Below are 14,603 nucleotides of genomic sequence, written 5' to 3'. Positions count from 1 at the left end.
TCAGCCAGAATATGAGCTTGCGGCTGATGGGCTGGATTTGATATTGTACACTGCACATGTGTGTTGAAATATCACATTCAACCCTGTTAACATGTTGTGGAATATGCATAGTTAACATATACTGATAAAAATACAATAATATATACTAATACAAATACCAAAACTTCCCAGAGGGCTGTCTTATTTATCTCATTATTGTAACTGATCTCTCTTTGGACCACCTGCTCCCAAATAATGACACAGAGACTTATTATTAAGCATGAAAGCTTGGCCTTAGCTCAGGCTTGTTCCCAACTAGTTCTTAACTCTTAAAACTTAAATTAACCCATTTATATTCAACTAAATTCTGCCATGTGACTCGTTACCTCTCCTCTATACTGTATGTCCTACTTACTCCATGTCTGGCTGGTGAATTCTCTGCCTCTCTGATTCTTCCCCAAGTTCCTCTCTCTCCCTGGAAGTCCCACCTATCCTCTCCTGCTTAGCTATTAGCCATTCAATTTGTTGAACCAATCAGAAGATACTTTAGGTAGGTGAGGTAAAACAGAGGCATCATCACACAATATGATCAAATATCACACAACACAAAATATTGTAAAAATAAATACTGTATATTGATGCTAAGAGACAATCTCCCTTATCTATTATGAGCTTCCAAGCATCATGGCACTTGAGATATCATATTCTATATGAATAAAATATCACTCCACCAAGGCAGTAGAGAGTAGGTTTAGCCATTTTGCTCCATGGTGCCAATATTTCAGCCTTAATTGCTTATCAAAGAAAAGACATTTCTCCACTGTACCACAGAAGAAAGCCCGTCTATTTTTCTTTGTTCTTATGTATTTCTTTTACTAAGTAAACTCAGCTGGGTGACTCTTTTCTCCCGTTGTGTGTGTGTGTGTGTGTGTGTGTGTGTGTGTGTGTGTGTATACTTATATACAAAATGTCAGGAGAAAGAAACGAACAGTCCTTAGTTGAGTAGGATTATTGATTTTGAATGTGTAGTAACAAAATATAAGCGGAGGTCAAATTCTCAATGTATCTACCCTGCTAACCCACATTTGTGCTTTAGAAAGCATACTCCATTGGATGATTTCAAATATGCTTGTACCATCTGTTCTCTTAAGGTTTAATATTGTCTGTGATAGAAAAATCATCATGTTAAACAAATTCTAGATATAGGATTCTGCTGTTCATGATGGGAATGGCATTGGTAATTCAGGTGACCTCGCCTCCTTTCCACGCAATTACACCATTGATTTTCCTGTATTTGAAAGAACAGCAGAGGACATGATATTTCCTAAGTGGAACACACAGTTCAGAAATTCTGCCATTTCTTTTAGAGAAATAAAACAAATAAATAAATAAATAAAGTGTGCACCATATGCTGTGAAGGTGGCGGCATCAAATAAGCTTTAGGGATGGTACGAGCTGTCCAGACATCTTTGTGTCAGTTTTACGAGAAATGATCAAACTGTCATCCGTAGACAAGAAGTCACGTGATCAATTTCATCTTAGCGATTCTGTTTTGTGCCTGGAACGACAGAGTGTGAGATGTCTGTGCAAATCGAATGAGGTTGCTTCAGGGAGGGTGTCGGTGTTTCTTGAATTCTCGCAACATTTTGTGTCTAACTTGCAAACGACATAGTGGTTTACGTTGACTGAAAATTATGTATTGAAGTTTTTCTCCCCCTCAGAAATATTGTACACTTTGTGAGAATAACAGCCATTTTATTCTCCTTTTGTGTCTCTCCAAGTGCGGTTTAGTAGGGGAAAATCATGATTAAATGCATTGATTTTCAGTAGTGCAAACTCGTGGCCCGGTGGCAGACTCTAACCATGTGTTATTCACATGTGTAGGACCACTGTCCTTAACCTGGCCTGTTCCTGTGTGACACTCTCTGGCAGGAGGGGTTAGGGGTGGTCGCTGAGGATATTTTGGAGGTCTCTTTCAATGAGATCCCAGAATTGTTCATGTCTGCCCTTTCATCAGGTTTCTTTCACGAGTACATGTGTCCCATCTGCTGCTTTTAATTTAACTGCAACTAAAACAAATCTCCCTGAGAGACAACAGAATTCAGTAGACATCGTTATTCTTTATAAAAAGTCTCTGGAACAGGCCATTAAATCACCTTGTCTTCTCCTCTCCAGGCGAAGGGTGTCATTTATCTAAATGCTCTTCTCAGTCACATTGCATTCTCCTTGAAATTTCCTCTAAATGTCAATCACTCTTCCCCTTGGATTGTGTTCTTGTTTAGCCAAGGAGTCCATAGCAGAATGAACTCAAAGACTTGGATGTTGTAATTTGGCATTTCTTTTAAGATGAACCATATACATTTGCTGTTGGCCAATTATGTATGTATGTATGTATGTATGTATGTATTTGGGGAGGCACTTGGGGGTTGAGTCTAGGACCTAGGGAATGCTAGGCAAGCATTCTACCACTGACATATATTCCCTTACCAAGCTACATTTCAAGGTCTTTTTTTTAAAGAAAAAAAATCTTTTTATTTTGAGATAGGATTTCACTGGGTTGCTCATCCTTGCCAAAAGATACTCAGTTACCCAGGAAGACTAAACTTGTCATCATCTCCCTGCCTCTGCCTTTCAAATTCCTGGGATACCGGGCTTGTGCACAAGTTCCCAGTTATATTACTACCTTAGTTTCCGCTAACCTGATTGCTCGTTCGAAAAGCAATCAAACAACATCTGATGGGTCTTCTAAGTTACGTCATGTCTACTTTTCTCAGGAAACTTCAGTTTCATTAATAAAAAACACCTAGTCTTAACCCCTGTTGCCATTTCAATTTCCTCATTCACAATATCACTTTGCTGATAAATCATGAAAATACTGTAAAAAAAATGTACTTTTATTTGGGTAAGGTATTTTTGAGCCTCTTGTGGTATAACCATATAATGGTGACTTTATTGGTTGGTTGAAAAATCCAGGTCGATATGCGTGTGACTGGTTGAACTATATAAAGTAGAAATTTTGAGTGGATGATTTTTCTAAATGGTAGATCCTTCCTTCAACAAGGCAAGCACAGCAATGTGGACTTGAAACAGTCAATATCCAGCAAAGTCTCAAGTGATACCCAATATTTGCTACTGAAAATAGGCAGGATTTCAAGATCATAATTAGTCTGAAATTAAAAATCTGTTGACACTTCCATAAGCCACATTCTCCAATATGAAAACTGAGGCTGAGTCCTCTTCTCTCTGCCCCACAAGACTCAGAACCCACACAGGATACTAGATTTAGTTCTGACACCACGTTTTAGGAGAAATTGACAAGCAGGAAGTGTCATCCTGCAAACATGTTTCCGGGTTGGTGAAACCTCTGGAAACGTGCATAAGCCAGATATTTTGGAACATGCCACAGATTCCAGTACTAAGAAGGTGGATGCCTGGAACACAAACTTCAAGGTTGTCATTGGTTACACAGCAAGCAGTTTTAAATCTAGCTTAGGCTACATGAGGTCCTGTCTTTGCATAAATGTGTGTGTGCACTAAAATAATTAGAGGTTCAAATATAAAGAGTTTCAAATATTAGATTATGTGACCCAAAATGGAGAACAAAATCTCTAGACGACTGCACAGATCTAAGGGGTAACATCAAGGAATAGTACACTTAAGGTCAAATAATCTTCAGTAGTTTGATCTGTATGAAGATGAACCTTCTGCTCCATGCAGCAGTTGGTTGCTGCGCCAGGCATTGATGCTATCTTCTCTTTATTTAGACTTGGAAGAAGGCAGCACTTCAGCAAATCTCCACCGGGGAGAATGCATTGTATGAGAAATCCTCAGTATAGAATTTGACAATTCCAAGCACTCAATACATTTTAACCATAAAAATTCTTGCAGTGGCAGCCCATGAATTTATATGCCACCATTGGTCTAGTGAGAATAAGGAAAAATGTTTAAACTTTCAAAAGCTGTTTAAAAGTTTTGGGTTTTTATTTTATATTCTTTTTTATTGTTTTTATTGACTTATATATTTTTCTTCTCTCTCCTCCTCTTCTACCCTCTCCCATGGTCCTCATGCTCCCAATTTACTCAGAAGATCTTGTCTTTTTCTACTTCCCATGTAGTTTAGATCCATGTCTGTCTCTCTTAGGGTCCGCATTGTTGTCTAGGTTCTCTGGGGTTGTGAAACCATCTCTGTTCCTAAATAATCAAGGTAGATAATGACATCTTATGTTAATCAGGACTGACTTAGTCTTAATTTACATTTTCTATAATTGCCTTTACATTCTCTCCTGCCTAGGTTTGGGATTCATTCATCAAATTTATCAGGAAATCGGTGGGTTTGCTAAATCCCAATTGCTTGTATTAAACTATGTAGTAACTAAGACAGAACTAGTTCACCAACAAAGAAATTGAGCATTACCAGGGAAAAATGGCTCTCTTCCATTAATCAAAGAATATGTTTCAGTTTAGGGACTTGTTAAATCTCAGTAATGGGTAATTTCTAAGTCATTGAATTTATCCCCTTTGTATAAGAGATTTGCTGTCTAATGGTTGCACCTGCTACATGTTGAAGGCATCTTCTTTATTTGCTTTGTAACATACTAAATATTGATCCAAGCCCTGCACATTCTCACACTTACTTTCATGCCTGTATCCCCTTTATTTCCTTTTGAGTCAGTCATCATGGAAAGGTCCAAAATCCATGGGCTTATGGCAGTGAGGCAGTCCCCATTCTTGTGGCCGTTGCTGAAATCCTGTGACCATCCCTTGCCGTTTTCTTTCTGTCAGGTATCATGCTTTGTGTGTTTTCTCTAGAGACAGTCCCACCCTGCCCTGCTGAATCAGTTCCTTGCAAGCAGGAGTACCTGTCTGGTATGGTTGCTTCTGAAGTCCTAGTCCCAAAAGTAGGAACTTGACAAATGTTTGCAGAATAGAAGAATAGATCTCAAGTATCTTGGAGACAATCGTTAGAAGGGCATAATTTCTCTCCTGTGGCTATCTACGCATTCTATGGCAGTGCAGGGTTGTGAACTAAATTCACTTGACTGTGAAACCAACAACCTCATTCATGACCTCTTTTTCTATTGTAAATAACCCAGGAATTGTGCTGAATGAAGTTTTGATAACACTGACATCACACAGCTGTGTGGATTTTATTGCAAAAAGATGCTTTATGTATATCTAAATTGAAGAGGGGATCCGGGTCATTATTCATCTGGATAATCTCCATGAAGATCCCTCTTCTTCTCTAGACTTGGTCCATCTATAAGTTTATCATGAGTTTTTCTTTTGTCTACCATGTTTCCTGGAGTTGTCAGGATCTGAAGAAGGAAAGATGAGTAGCATTGCCCGGTTTACTTTTGCACTGCTTTTCTCCACATGGCTAAGGCACCCATGTAAATGTACACTTCCCAAATCAGTTGATGACTAGATAATTGATAATCCACACCATGCTTCTGAGAGAAAGAGGGGACACCTATTTAATAACTTCCAACACAGCAGGTGTGTATTGTTCAGGCAAAGTGGAGAGCATTGTCCTAGACTTTAAAAAGCTGATGGTAAACTATAGGTATGTGTTGTAAAATATTAGCTAATGATGTGTCACATTTGTTTATGCTGTGGAAAATTGTTTTGATGATGCAAAGATATGCTTCATGCTTTTAAGTTACATTTGCTTAACTCTGTGACGCTATGTCACTTTGCCTGTCTAAAACACCTGATTGATCTAATAAAGAGCCAACCAGCCAGTAGCCAGGCAGGAGATAGGTGGGGCTGAAATGCAGACAGAATAAATAGGAGGAGAAATCTGGGAAAAGATCGAGGCATGAGAGAAGAAGGAGGAGGACACCAGGGGCCAACCACACAGCCACACAGCCTTAAAGCCACACAGCCAGACACAGAGTAAGAAGTAAAGAAAAGATATGCAGAAATGGAAAAAGCTAAAAGCCCAGAGACCAATGGTAGATGGAATAATTTAAGTTAAGAGAAGCTGGCTAGAAACAAGCAAAGCTATGACTGGGCATTTATAAGAAAGAATAAATCCCCATGAGTGTGATTTATTTGGGAGCTGGGTGGTGGCCTCCAGATGAGTAAAGATTAGAATAAAACAACAGATTGTGTGTGTGTGTGTGTGTGTGTGTGTGTGTGTGTGTGTGTTAATGAACACATTTATTGGGCACCAGCACTGTATAGAGAAACATATTAAACACTGTAGAACTATGAGTCTGACATTCATTATGCTTTACAGAGAATTTAAAGACAAATATGCTATGAACTTGTGTAAAGTGTGTTTTATAATCTGCTCCATAAAAATAAAGACCATTAAAATTAAAATATAAGGAAAAATAGAATAGGGTCAGTACAAGGTTAAGAATATTATCCTATTGGGGGCGACATTTGGGGGTTAGAGAGAAAACTGACTCCAGGGAAACTCCCAGAAATCCAGTAGGATGATCCCAGCTAAGACTCCTAGAAATAGTGGAGAGGGTGCCTGAACTGGCAATCTATTAGAATCAGAAATAAAGCTAATAATAATAAAAAGAATATTATCCTTCAAATACATTCACTGTGCTGTAGTGCATTTCCTCTTCTTTCAGAATATCCATTGGAATTAGTTCTCTCTTGAAACATTTAACTGGACATGAAATGAATTATTTATACACAAGTATATATTTTTCTTCAATAGACATTGCATCATCTACTACTATGCATACAAAATCCATGTTCAGAGAATAATGACTGGCTAACTGCCATAAAAAAATGAGTCAAGAGGTTTATAAAGGTGCAGGGGGAAAAGCAATTTTGAAAAGCCATCTGGCAAACAAATACAGAGTTTTGCTCACCAAAGACACCCCTCTTTGCTCAAACAGCTTGTCGACAAAGGATGAACTTATAGGATGATTATTTTTCATCTTGCGGTCTTATAATGATGCAAGGCATTTGATTATTTGGAAACAAGTTTAAAAGCATTTCAGTTCTCTCCTCTGGCTCCTACTGTTGGAAATTCATTAAGAAATGAACATTGGCAACACTTTGCCTCTTGGAGAATGTTGTGCTTTTTCTGTCTGAAAGTGTGGGAAGTAGTGTAGGACATCTGTCAAAGGAATCGTGTTCTCAGCTCCTGCAGTGTATATTAAACCCACTTGTTTCCACTTCCTTACATCCTAAAAGCAAAACCTCTCTTCCTTTAACATTGAAATAGCTGGTAGCAACCGGAAGCCCTGAATCATGTGGGCCTGCTTGAAACACTAATGAAGAAGCACCATTTTCTTTTGCTGACTGGGTTGCTACTTTAGTTCAGCCTAAACTTTGGTCTCATTTTAGGGTTTCGAGATTAGACTACTGGCACACAGTGTGCTTCTGTATTCTTTGTAACTGGAAAATTAAGTCACATTACCAGAATTCCCAAGAACTTATTAACATCTCGGATGCTAACATTACTTACCAGAAGTGGTTCAGTTACCGCCATCAGTGAAGATTCTGATTTGGATATGGGGAAAATATTAAGGGTAATTACCCAATGTCATCATTTTGACAGATACATGGTGTCCACACTGACTCAATGTTTGTTTGTTTTTTTCCCCACCCTCAGTGGGAATAAAGCAACATAGATCTTTTTTACTAGTTTAGAAAACACTGAAACAACTTCCATGGCTGTTAACTCTTTATCTGTACCTTTGGTATTTCTCCCTGATTGTGACTATTGTGTACAGGACTTTGAGATGTCTGAAAGCTGTATTTACAGAGTGGATTACCAGAAATCTCCAATGCCTGACCACAGATGGATGACCATTCATAGAAGAAGATTTGCTAACTAATTAACAAAAGTTTAGTTCTTAATGTGCTTCCAAACACAGCAGGATTCTATGTTTGTTCAAATGGTTGATTGTCTGATTGGATAATTTTTCTTTATTGAGCTGAAACTGTCAGCACCAAGGCAAGCATTTGTCAGTTACATCTAATTAAAACCCACACACCCTAAACTCCCTAAGAAAAGGGAATTTTTGTATTTGCTATTGCATTTCAGTGGACCCCTTGCAGAAGAGAATCATATTTCCTCTCAAATGCAATCTAGGGGGTCTGTACTACTTCCCGTGAACCTCAGTAGTTAACATTAATAGCTCCATAGAGTAGTAGAGAAGCAAGTTAAGGGAGGAGGTAAGTAGATGTTTGGTACACAAGTATTCTGCTACTATAGTTGCCTTATTTAATATGCCAGGCAAGAAACTATAATGCTGACAAGGGAAGTGCAACGGATACACGAGGCATTGTATCGTCTGCACCAAATTAACTGTTATCTAACTCTTACTCTATCTCCTACCATTCACTGTGACTCAGGGTGTGTGTCTAAATCCCTTGTGAAAAACGTGCATGCCAATATGGCCCGAACTCACGTGGTTATGATAATCGCATGGATTATTTCATTCCACTCATGCTCTCTCTAGAATCTAAGGAGCAGCTGGCCAGTGTTAGCCATCTTTCATTGCTGCTGTTGGTGTTAATGATATCCGTGTCTCTACCATTTGAGGCCCAGTTATCAGTGGTCAGATCATTTGATGAATGGTGTTAATCCTGGAAAATACAAGGAGCGGAATATGGAGAGAGAGGAACTGTAGGAAAAACGGGTAGATAAGAATCAAATTATCAAAGCTGAATGAAGTATCTATGGGGCTCCCAAGTGGAATTTTCTTGGCAGCAGTTCATGTTAAAAGACAGAAAGGTATGAACTCTGAATAAAGATATGTTTTATTTTGTTTTTTGTTTGGGTTTTTTTTTTGTCTGTTTTTTTTTTTTTTTCAGTGCATAAAAGGTATTAGAAGCCTCTTCTTGGGTGCCTTGACCAAGAAATACTGATAGTAGAATCAGCAACAACCCCGAAAGTTGAAGAGACATTTGCTCTCCAGCTTTCTTTTGGTAGAATGTAATCGGGGGAGCCTACCCTACTCATGTTACAAGCCCTAAAAAATGATTGTGTTGATGTTTGTGCCCTGGTATGGGCATGGACAGGTGATGTCTGCTGTCCTAAAGAAGTTCTGCCAGATTCTCCAACTGCCAAATTCAAGCCAGACTAAAAGCCAAAAGGACCTTCTTTTAATAAATGCCACTGTCTTTAGAATGTGGGAAATCCTGAGGCCTCCAGTTGCTACTTGCTGGCATCTGTGTTCGTTACTATGCTGGGCATTTCCATTTTCAGAGCTAACACACTGCAGGAAATTGATGTTCCACACACCGCTGTGTTATGTCTGCTTTTGTCTGAATGGCCTCAAGAGTTCAGGCTAATGGTGTGATGAATGGGATTTATGTTGGGCTCCATGCTTGTCACCCATGAATCAGAGTGTGCAAATCTGTGTAAAATAGATGGGTCAGAATTTTCTTAGGAAGAGTTTAGCTCTGGTTTCACTACAAACCTGTATGGACTAAGGTTCTCGCCTCTCGATGAGACTCGATTCTCCAGGATGTTTTCATTTTCTCAAAGGTCAAGTGTCCAGCTACTCAGTCTAGACCCACAGCCAGGAAGCTGTTGAAAACGGGAACATTCTGTTTTCCCTACCAGGCCACTTCCTTCATACCAGCCAGAGTTCTCATCGACTCTGGACTCTTGGCAGGTTGAATCTTCACAGTAATCCCTTCTCATCCCCATTTATGTACAATTAATCCCTGGGAGTCCCTGCCAGAATGTTGGTAAACCATTGCACAGGTATAAACGGAACTGTCCCTGCTAAGAATTTCACCCCTGAGAGGACTCGTGTTTCCCCTTGGGGGAAATTTTCATGTGAAAATTATTCTCTGCTGCTGTACAACGCTCCTACGTTATCTTACTTTCTTGAGCCGTTGTTGCTAATATTATGGAACAGAAGAGGAAGTCCAATGGCCCCCTTAGATGTAAGAAATGCATCCCGCTGTCATGCATGTCAAGGTCCCACCCCCATATGATAAAATTGGGGATGCTATTCCAGTTATACAATATTATTTCTCTATAACCCATGTCATTATACTCCAGTGCTTTCAGATTAAGAAGGCTGCCCTTACCTTTGTAGCGACCTTAATAAGAGCTTTGCAACAACAAGGAATTTAGTAAAGTCACTCTGTATTATTGAGACTGCTTCATGTTTAACATTATGTGTGTTTTATTGCTTACATGGTATGTGTGAGCATTTTATATGTAAGATTCCCCATGTCCTGTGTGCCCAGGGTGTATGGAGGTCAGAGGTCAACCTCATCTGTCAATTATCATGAGCCAACTCTTTTGTTTTCTGAGACATCACTTTTTACTGGGACATGGGGCTAATCAATCAGGATAGGCTGGAAGGCCAGCCAGCAAGCTCCGGAGATGTGCTTTTTTTTGCTTCCCCATCATCGGGATTTCAGGGAACTACCACCACACCTGGGTTTTTAAGTGAGTGCTAGGGATCAAACTCAGGTTCTCAGACTTGCGGGACAAACTTTTATCAACTGTGTATCTCCAAGACCCAGTTACCTGTCTTTACACTATAGAGACATAGACTTGAATAACATAAATAATTTTGTGATAGTGTAGGGAAATTGATGTGTGCCCACAAGATTTATGGAATGTGAACTGCCATAGCCACTGAGAAGAAAATGCTTATAATTTTTACCTAATGACTAACTTTCAGAAATAAAAAAGCAGTTATCTGGAAAAAAATAAAAATATTTTTCTTATTAATACAATCTGAGCTTATAAGTATCTAAAAAGAACTAGTTGAAGAAATATTAGCCAAATCATTCTATGTGCTCCCATGTACTTTAAAAAAAAAACACTCACTAGATTGTCATGCATTGACTTTAAAATTGTCCACTAGGTACAAAAATATTTACAGATTGTGTGTGACAAGATCCAAATTCCCCAAACCAAATTTCCCCAAAAGAACACACATCCACATGCACAAACATGAACAAGCACATATACATACACACATGTACATGCATGAATATACAAGCACATACACATGCACACACACATATGTGGTGTGTTGTGTATGTGTATGTTTGTATGCACATATTACTGATATGTATTATGTGAACATTTGCTTAAACGTATTTGGTAGCATTAATAAAAATAAATATATTGGTAAACAGTAAGAAAGATAGCAATTAATGTGAATTAAGAAAAGACAAGTTTGTTTCAATAGTTCTGTGTCATGTCATATGTTAAAATGAATATGGCCAGACCTGGTGGTACCTATCTCTAGTTCTCACAACTTAGAAGATGAGATAGGTAAATTCCCAGAGTGGGTAAATTCATGACATTCTGGGCACAAAGAGAGCTACATTATGTTTTAAAAAATCTTACATCATCTTCCTATGATTCAGAATATATAAAATAAAATGATTAGATAGAAATATTTATTTCAAACAGAACAATTCATCTACATTTGTAAACTTCCTGAATTTAAATTGTACCCATTTTCTCAATCAGTGTCTGAATTTAGCCACTATTGTAGAAGCAATACAATTTTCTTTTTATCACACTGGTTCTAAGACTTTATTTTCTTGAGACACAGTAAGACTACATAACCTTGCTTGACCTGGACCTAGCTAACTGGAACACATAGACATCTGCCTGCCTCTGCTTCCTGAGTGCTGGAACTAAAGGTGTGCGCCACCACTCACTTCCATGACTCTTGAATGAAGTCTTTGTGTGTGACAGACAAGATAACTAAGGTGATTCAGTGGATAAAAGTGCTTGTTGTGAACGAATGACAACCTGAGTTTAGTTCCCGGGTCTAACAGAGAAGATAGAGAACTGACTCCCAATGGCTGGATGTTCTCTGATTTCCATGCACAAGACATGGCACCTCTACCCTTGTATTCACACACACACACACACACACACACACACACACACACACACCATATATGTACACACATCATACATATACACACACGTCATATACTCATGCACACATATACATCACACATACACATATACCTTACATACACATGCTACATGCATGCACACATCATACCTACACACACCTCATGCATTCACACATACATGCGCATACCATACATACACACCCCCATACATACAGACATACAAACATCATTCATATAAACACACATATACACACATCATACATAAACACACAACATAAATACAGATGCACAATACACAACACACACTTTTTATACATACATGAATACACTAATATTAAAACCTTTTACAGAATTTGTTTATCTATATTCAAATTCTAACTAAGAAATTGTCTTCACAGCACTGTCTTCTACCTCAGCTTCTGAGGGATGTCGTTTTCTGTGTCACTCAGGCTAGGGTCAAACTCACAATCCCTCTGCCTCAGCTTCCGAGGGCTGGTATTTCAAGTGTTCTCCACTGCATTCAGGTAACAATCATTTTCACCTGTCAAAATTGCCCCGTACTCAACATGCCTGCTATCTCTAGTAGCACACATAAGGGCCCGGGGTAGGTTCAATGGAGGAGATGACGGAACGGTCCTAAAAGCTAAGGGCTCTTAAGGCTGTAACTTCATCCTGAGATCGATGCCTTGGGCAGAATTATTTACAATCTTTTCCAGTTTCTCCAGCTTGTCTTTCCTTGTGTTAAATTAGCAAAGGCATTGCTCCTAGTTTTTCCAGTAGTTCTTCACCCAGAAAACAGGGAGAATTAGCATTTCTGGACGTGGCTAACAAAAGAAGGAATCAGGAATGAGGTAGTCACACATGTTCTTTTGTTTGTAATCTTTCTGTCCCCAAGAGGCTGAGTTCACTTCTATTGTGAACTCAAGTTTTTATCCTGATAATTGGAAAGCCACCATAATCACTTCCATGGGCCCAGCCCATTTTCTAATATTTTACAGTCAGAGCAATAATTGATTTTGCTCTGCCTGTCACATGCACGCTTGCTCTATAGGCAAACAACTGGCTATTCAACCACTCTTGCGTTAGGTTGTCATCCTCTGAGACCTTAGAGGGAAATGGAATAAAACCTGCTGCCTCCTCAGAGGGAAGCTCTGAGTGGAAACAGGCGTTTGTGGAGCTACAGAATTTCTTCTTCCTCTGCTCAGCCAATGACTGGCTGGAGCACAACCCTGATTAGAAACAAGCAACAAGCTTCTGTATCTATGAACAGAAAACAAGGTAGAGCATGTAGCCTCCCACAGACACCCGTTTACTCTTGAAGAAAAAGCAGCACCCAGCGACCAAAGCAGCATATGGCCGACATCCACTGTCTGACACGTTCTTTCCAGCCTTCCCAGGAATGCTGAGCTGGCCACCGAGATTTGCTTTTACTTCCTGATTTTTTTTTGGTACAATGAGTCTGCCAACCAGCTGTGAGTACCTACGCCTGGGGAAGGTGGCTAGGTTCCGGAGTGCTTATGTTCATGGATCGCCTTGTGCAATCAACAAGCCAATTGATATAAAACCACAGAGGAGACGGTAATTGCTTTCCCTTCCCCATGCAGTTTGTCGGTAAACGTGTGTTCGCTACCCTCTGGGAACTGCTTTGGAGATCTGCTGATCTGCGAGGGTCGGGGAGAGAGCTTAGTTGTTAAATTCAGCATACTGGGGGAGTTAGGAAAAGATTAACCTGAGAGTAAAGCTGACAGATATTCTTAGTTTGGTTTAATTTGGCCAAACCTAATTCAGTTTCAAGGTCTGGGGATTTTCAGAATCCGGAAAATTGTTAATGTCAGTGTTCCCAGCAGAATCATCCAAGATGATAATTGGAACGGGGATTTAGCAAAATAATGGACTTGTTTATTAGCAACATTTATTTCCAGATATTCAAGAGTTCAGACTCTGTCTTTAATGCCTACATCCAGTAATAAATGTGGGATAATTCCATGGGAAGCATATGTTACCATGTGGTCACTCCAGAAGAGACCAATGAATTTTTTTTTCTATCGAGAAGTTGTAATTTCTACATCTGTGTTCCAGAGTTCCGCTAACTCATACTCCCCACCCCTCTGCCAGCCCCCTCCCTCTCGGCCAGACAAGCAAACTTGTGCCCTGTGACTTCAAAGTTAAGCTCAGTATTTTCAGAACAAGTGGCTGTCGGCTAGATGGACCCTTTCTCCTCCTGCAGATTCATTGCAGTGGCTGAATAGAGGTGCATGTGACTAACATGTCTGGAAGTAATTCCTCAGTGTTATTTTAAATAAGATTATCGTTTTATTCAGCATTTGCCGATGAACTAAAAGGACTGATAAAGACGCTCCATTTCCCCATGAATAACAGTGCTCCTAATTTTATGATTTTCCAGAGAAAAAATAAAATAAAATGCGCTCTGGAAAGCATTAGATTTTACTTCAGTTGCCATTACCATCCTGCCCCTTCTCCCCTTCTCTTTCTGTTATTATACACACATAGATGTATATGCATTACTCACCGATCATACACCTGACTGGATTTGACATTAATAGAAATGCTATAAATGTGAAGGCACATTTTCCTTGATGGAAATGAACTTTTCTACTTCAGGAAATATTACTATTTCCCCAGAGCATCAAGTCTTTCTCACTCAGCTCTGACCCTGTGTAATTCATAGTGGGCTAGCACCTATGATCTCTTATGGGAGCTTTATTGTTTCCCAAGTTTCCAGCATGGCATGACCACTGTCCACACCTCTACTGCAGGGTGAAAACCCAATC

At 39.3% G+C, this 14,603-nt stretch overlaps 1 protein-coding gene across 4 annotated transcripts in view; it reads left to right on the top strand.

The window, feature by feature from the left end:
• Pde4d (phosphodiesterase 4D) overlaps positions 1–14,603 on the top strand; it is a 683,624-nt gene that overhangs the window by 297,509 nt on the left and 371,512 nt on the right. Inside the window, exon 1 of one of the 4 annotated variants that reach the window (XM_038322668.2) lies at positions 13,249–13,389. The exons of the other annotated variants lie outside the window; for them this stretch is intronic. Coding sequence (XP_038178596.1) covers positions 13,265–13,389 — 125 coding nt within the window. The 5' untranslated portion in view covers positions 13,249–13,264. Of the gene's footprint in view, positions 1–13,248; positions 13,390–14,603 lie in introns of those variants that run through there. 4 annotated transcript variants of the gene reach the window in all.

Source organism: Arvicola amphibius, chromosome 3 (assembly GCF_903992535.2).
Source record: "Arvicola amphibius chromosome 3, mArvAmp1.2, whole genome shotgun sequence".
Lineage (NCBI taxonomy): Eukaryota > Metazoa > Chordata > Mammalia > Rodentia > Cricetidae > Arvicola > Arvicola amphibius.
This window is presented reverse-complemented; position numbering and strand designations above follow the sequence as displayed.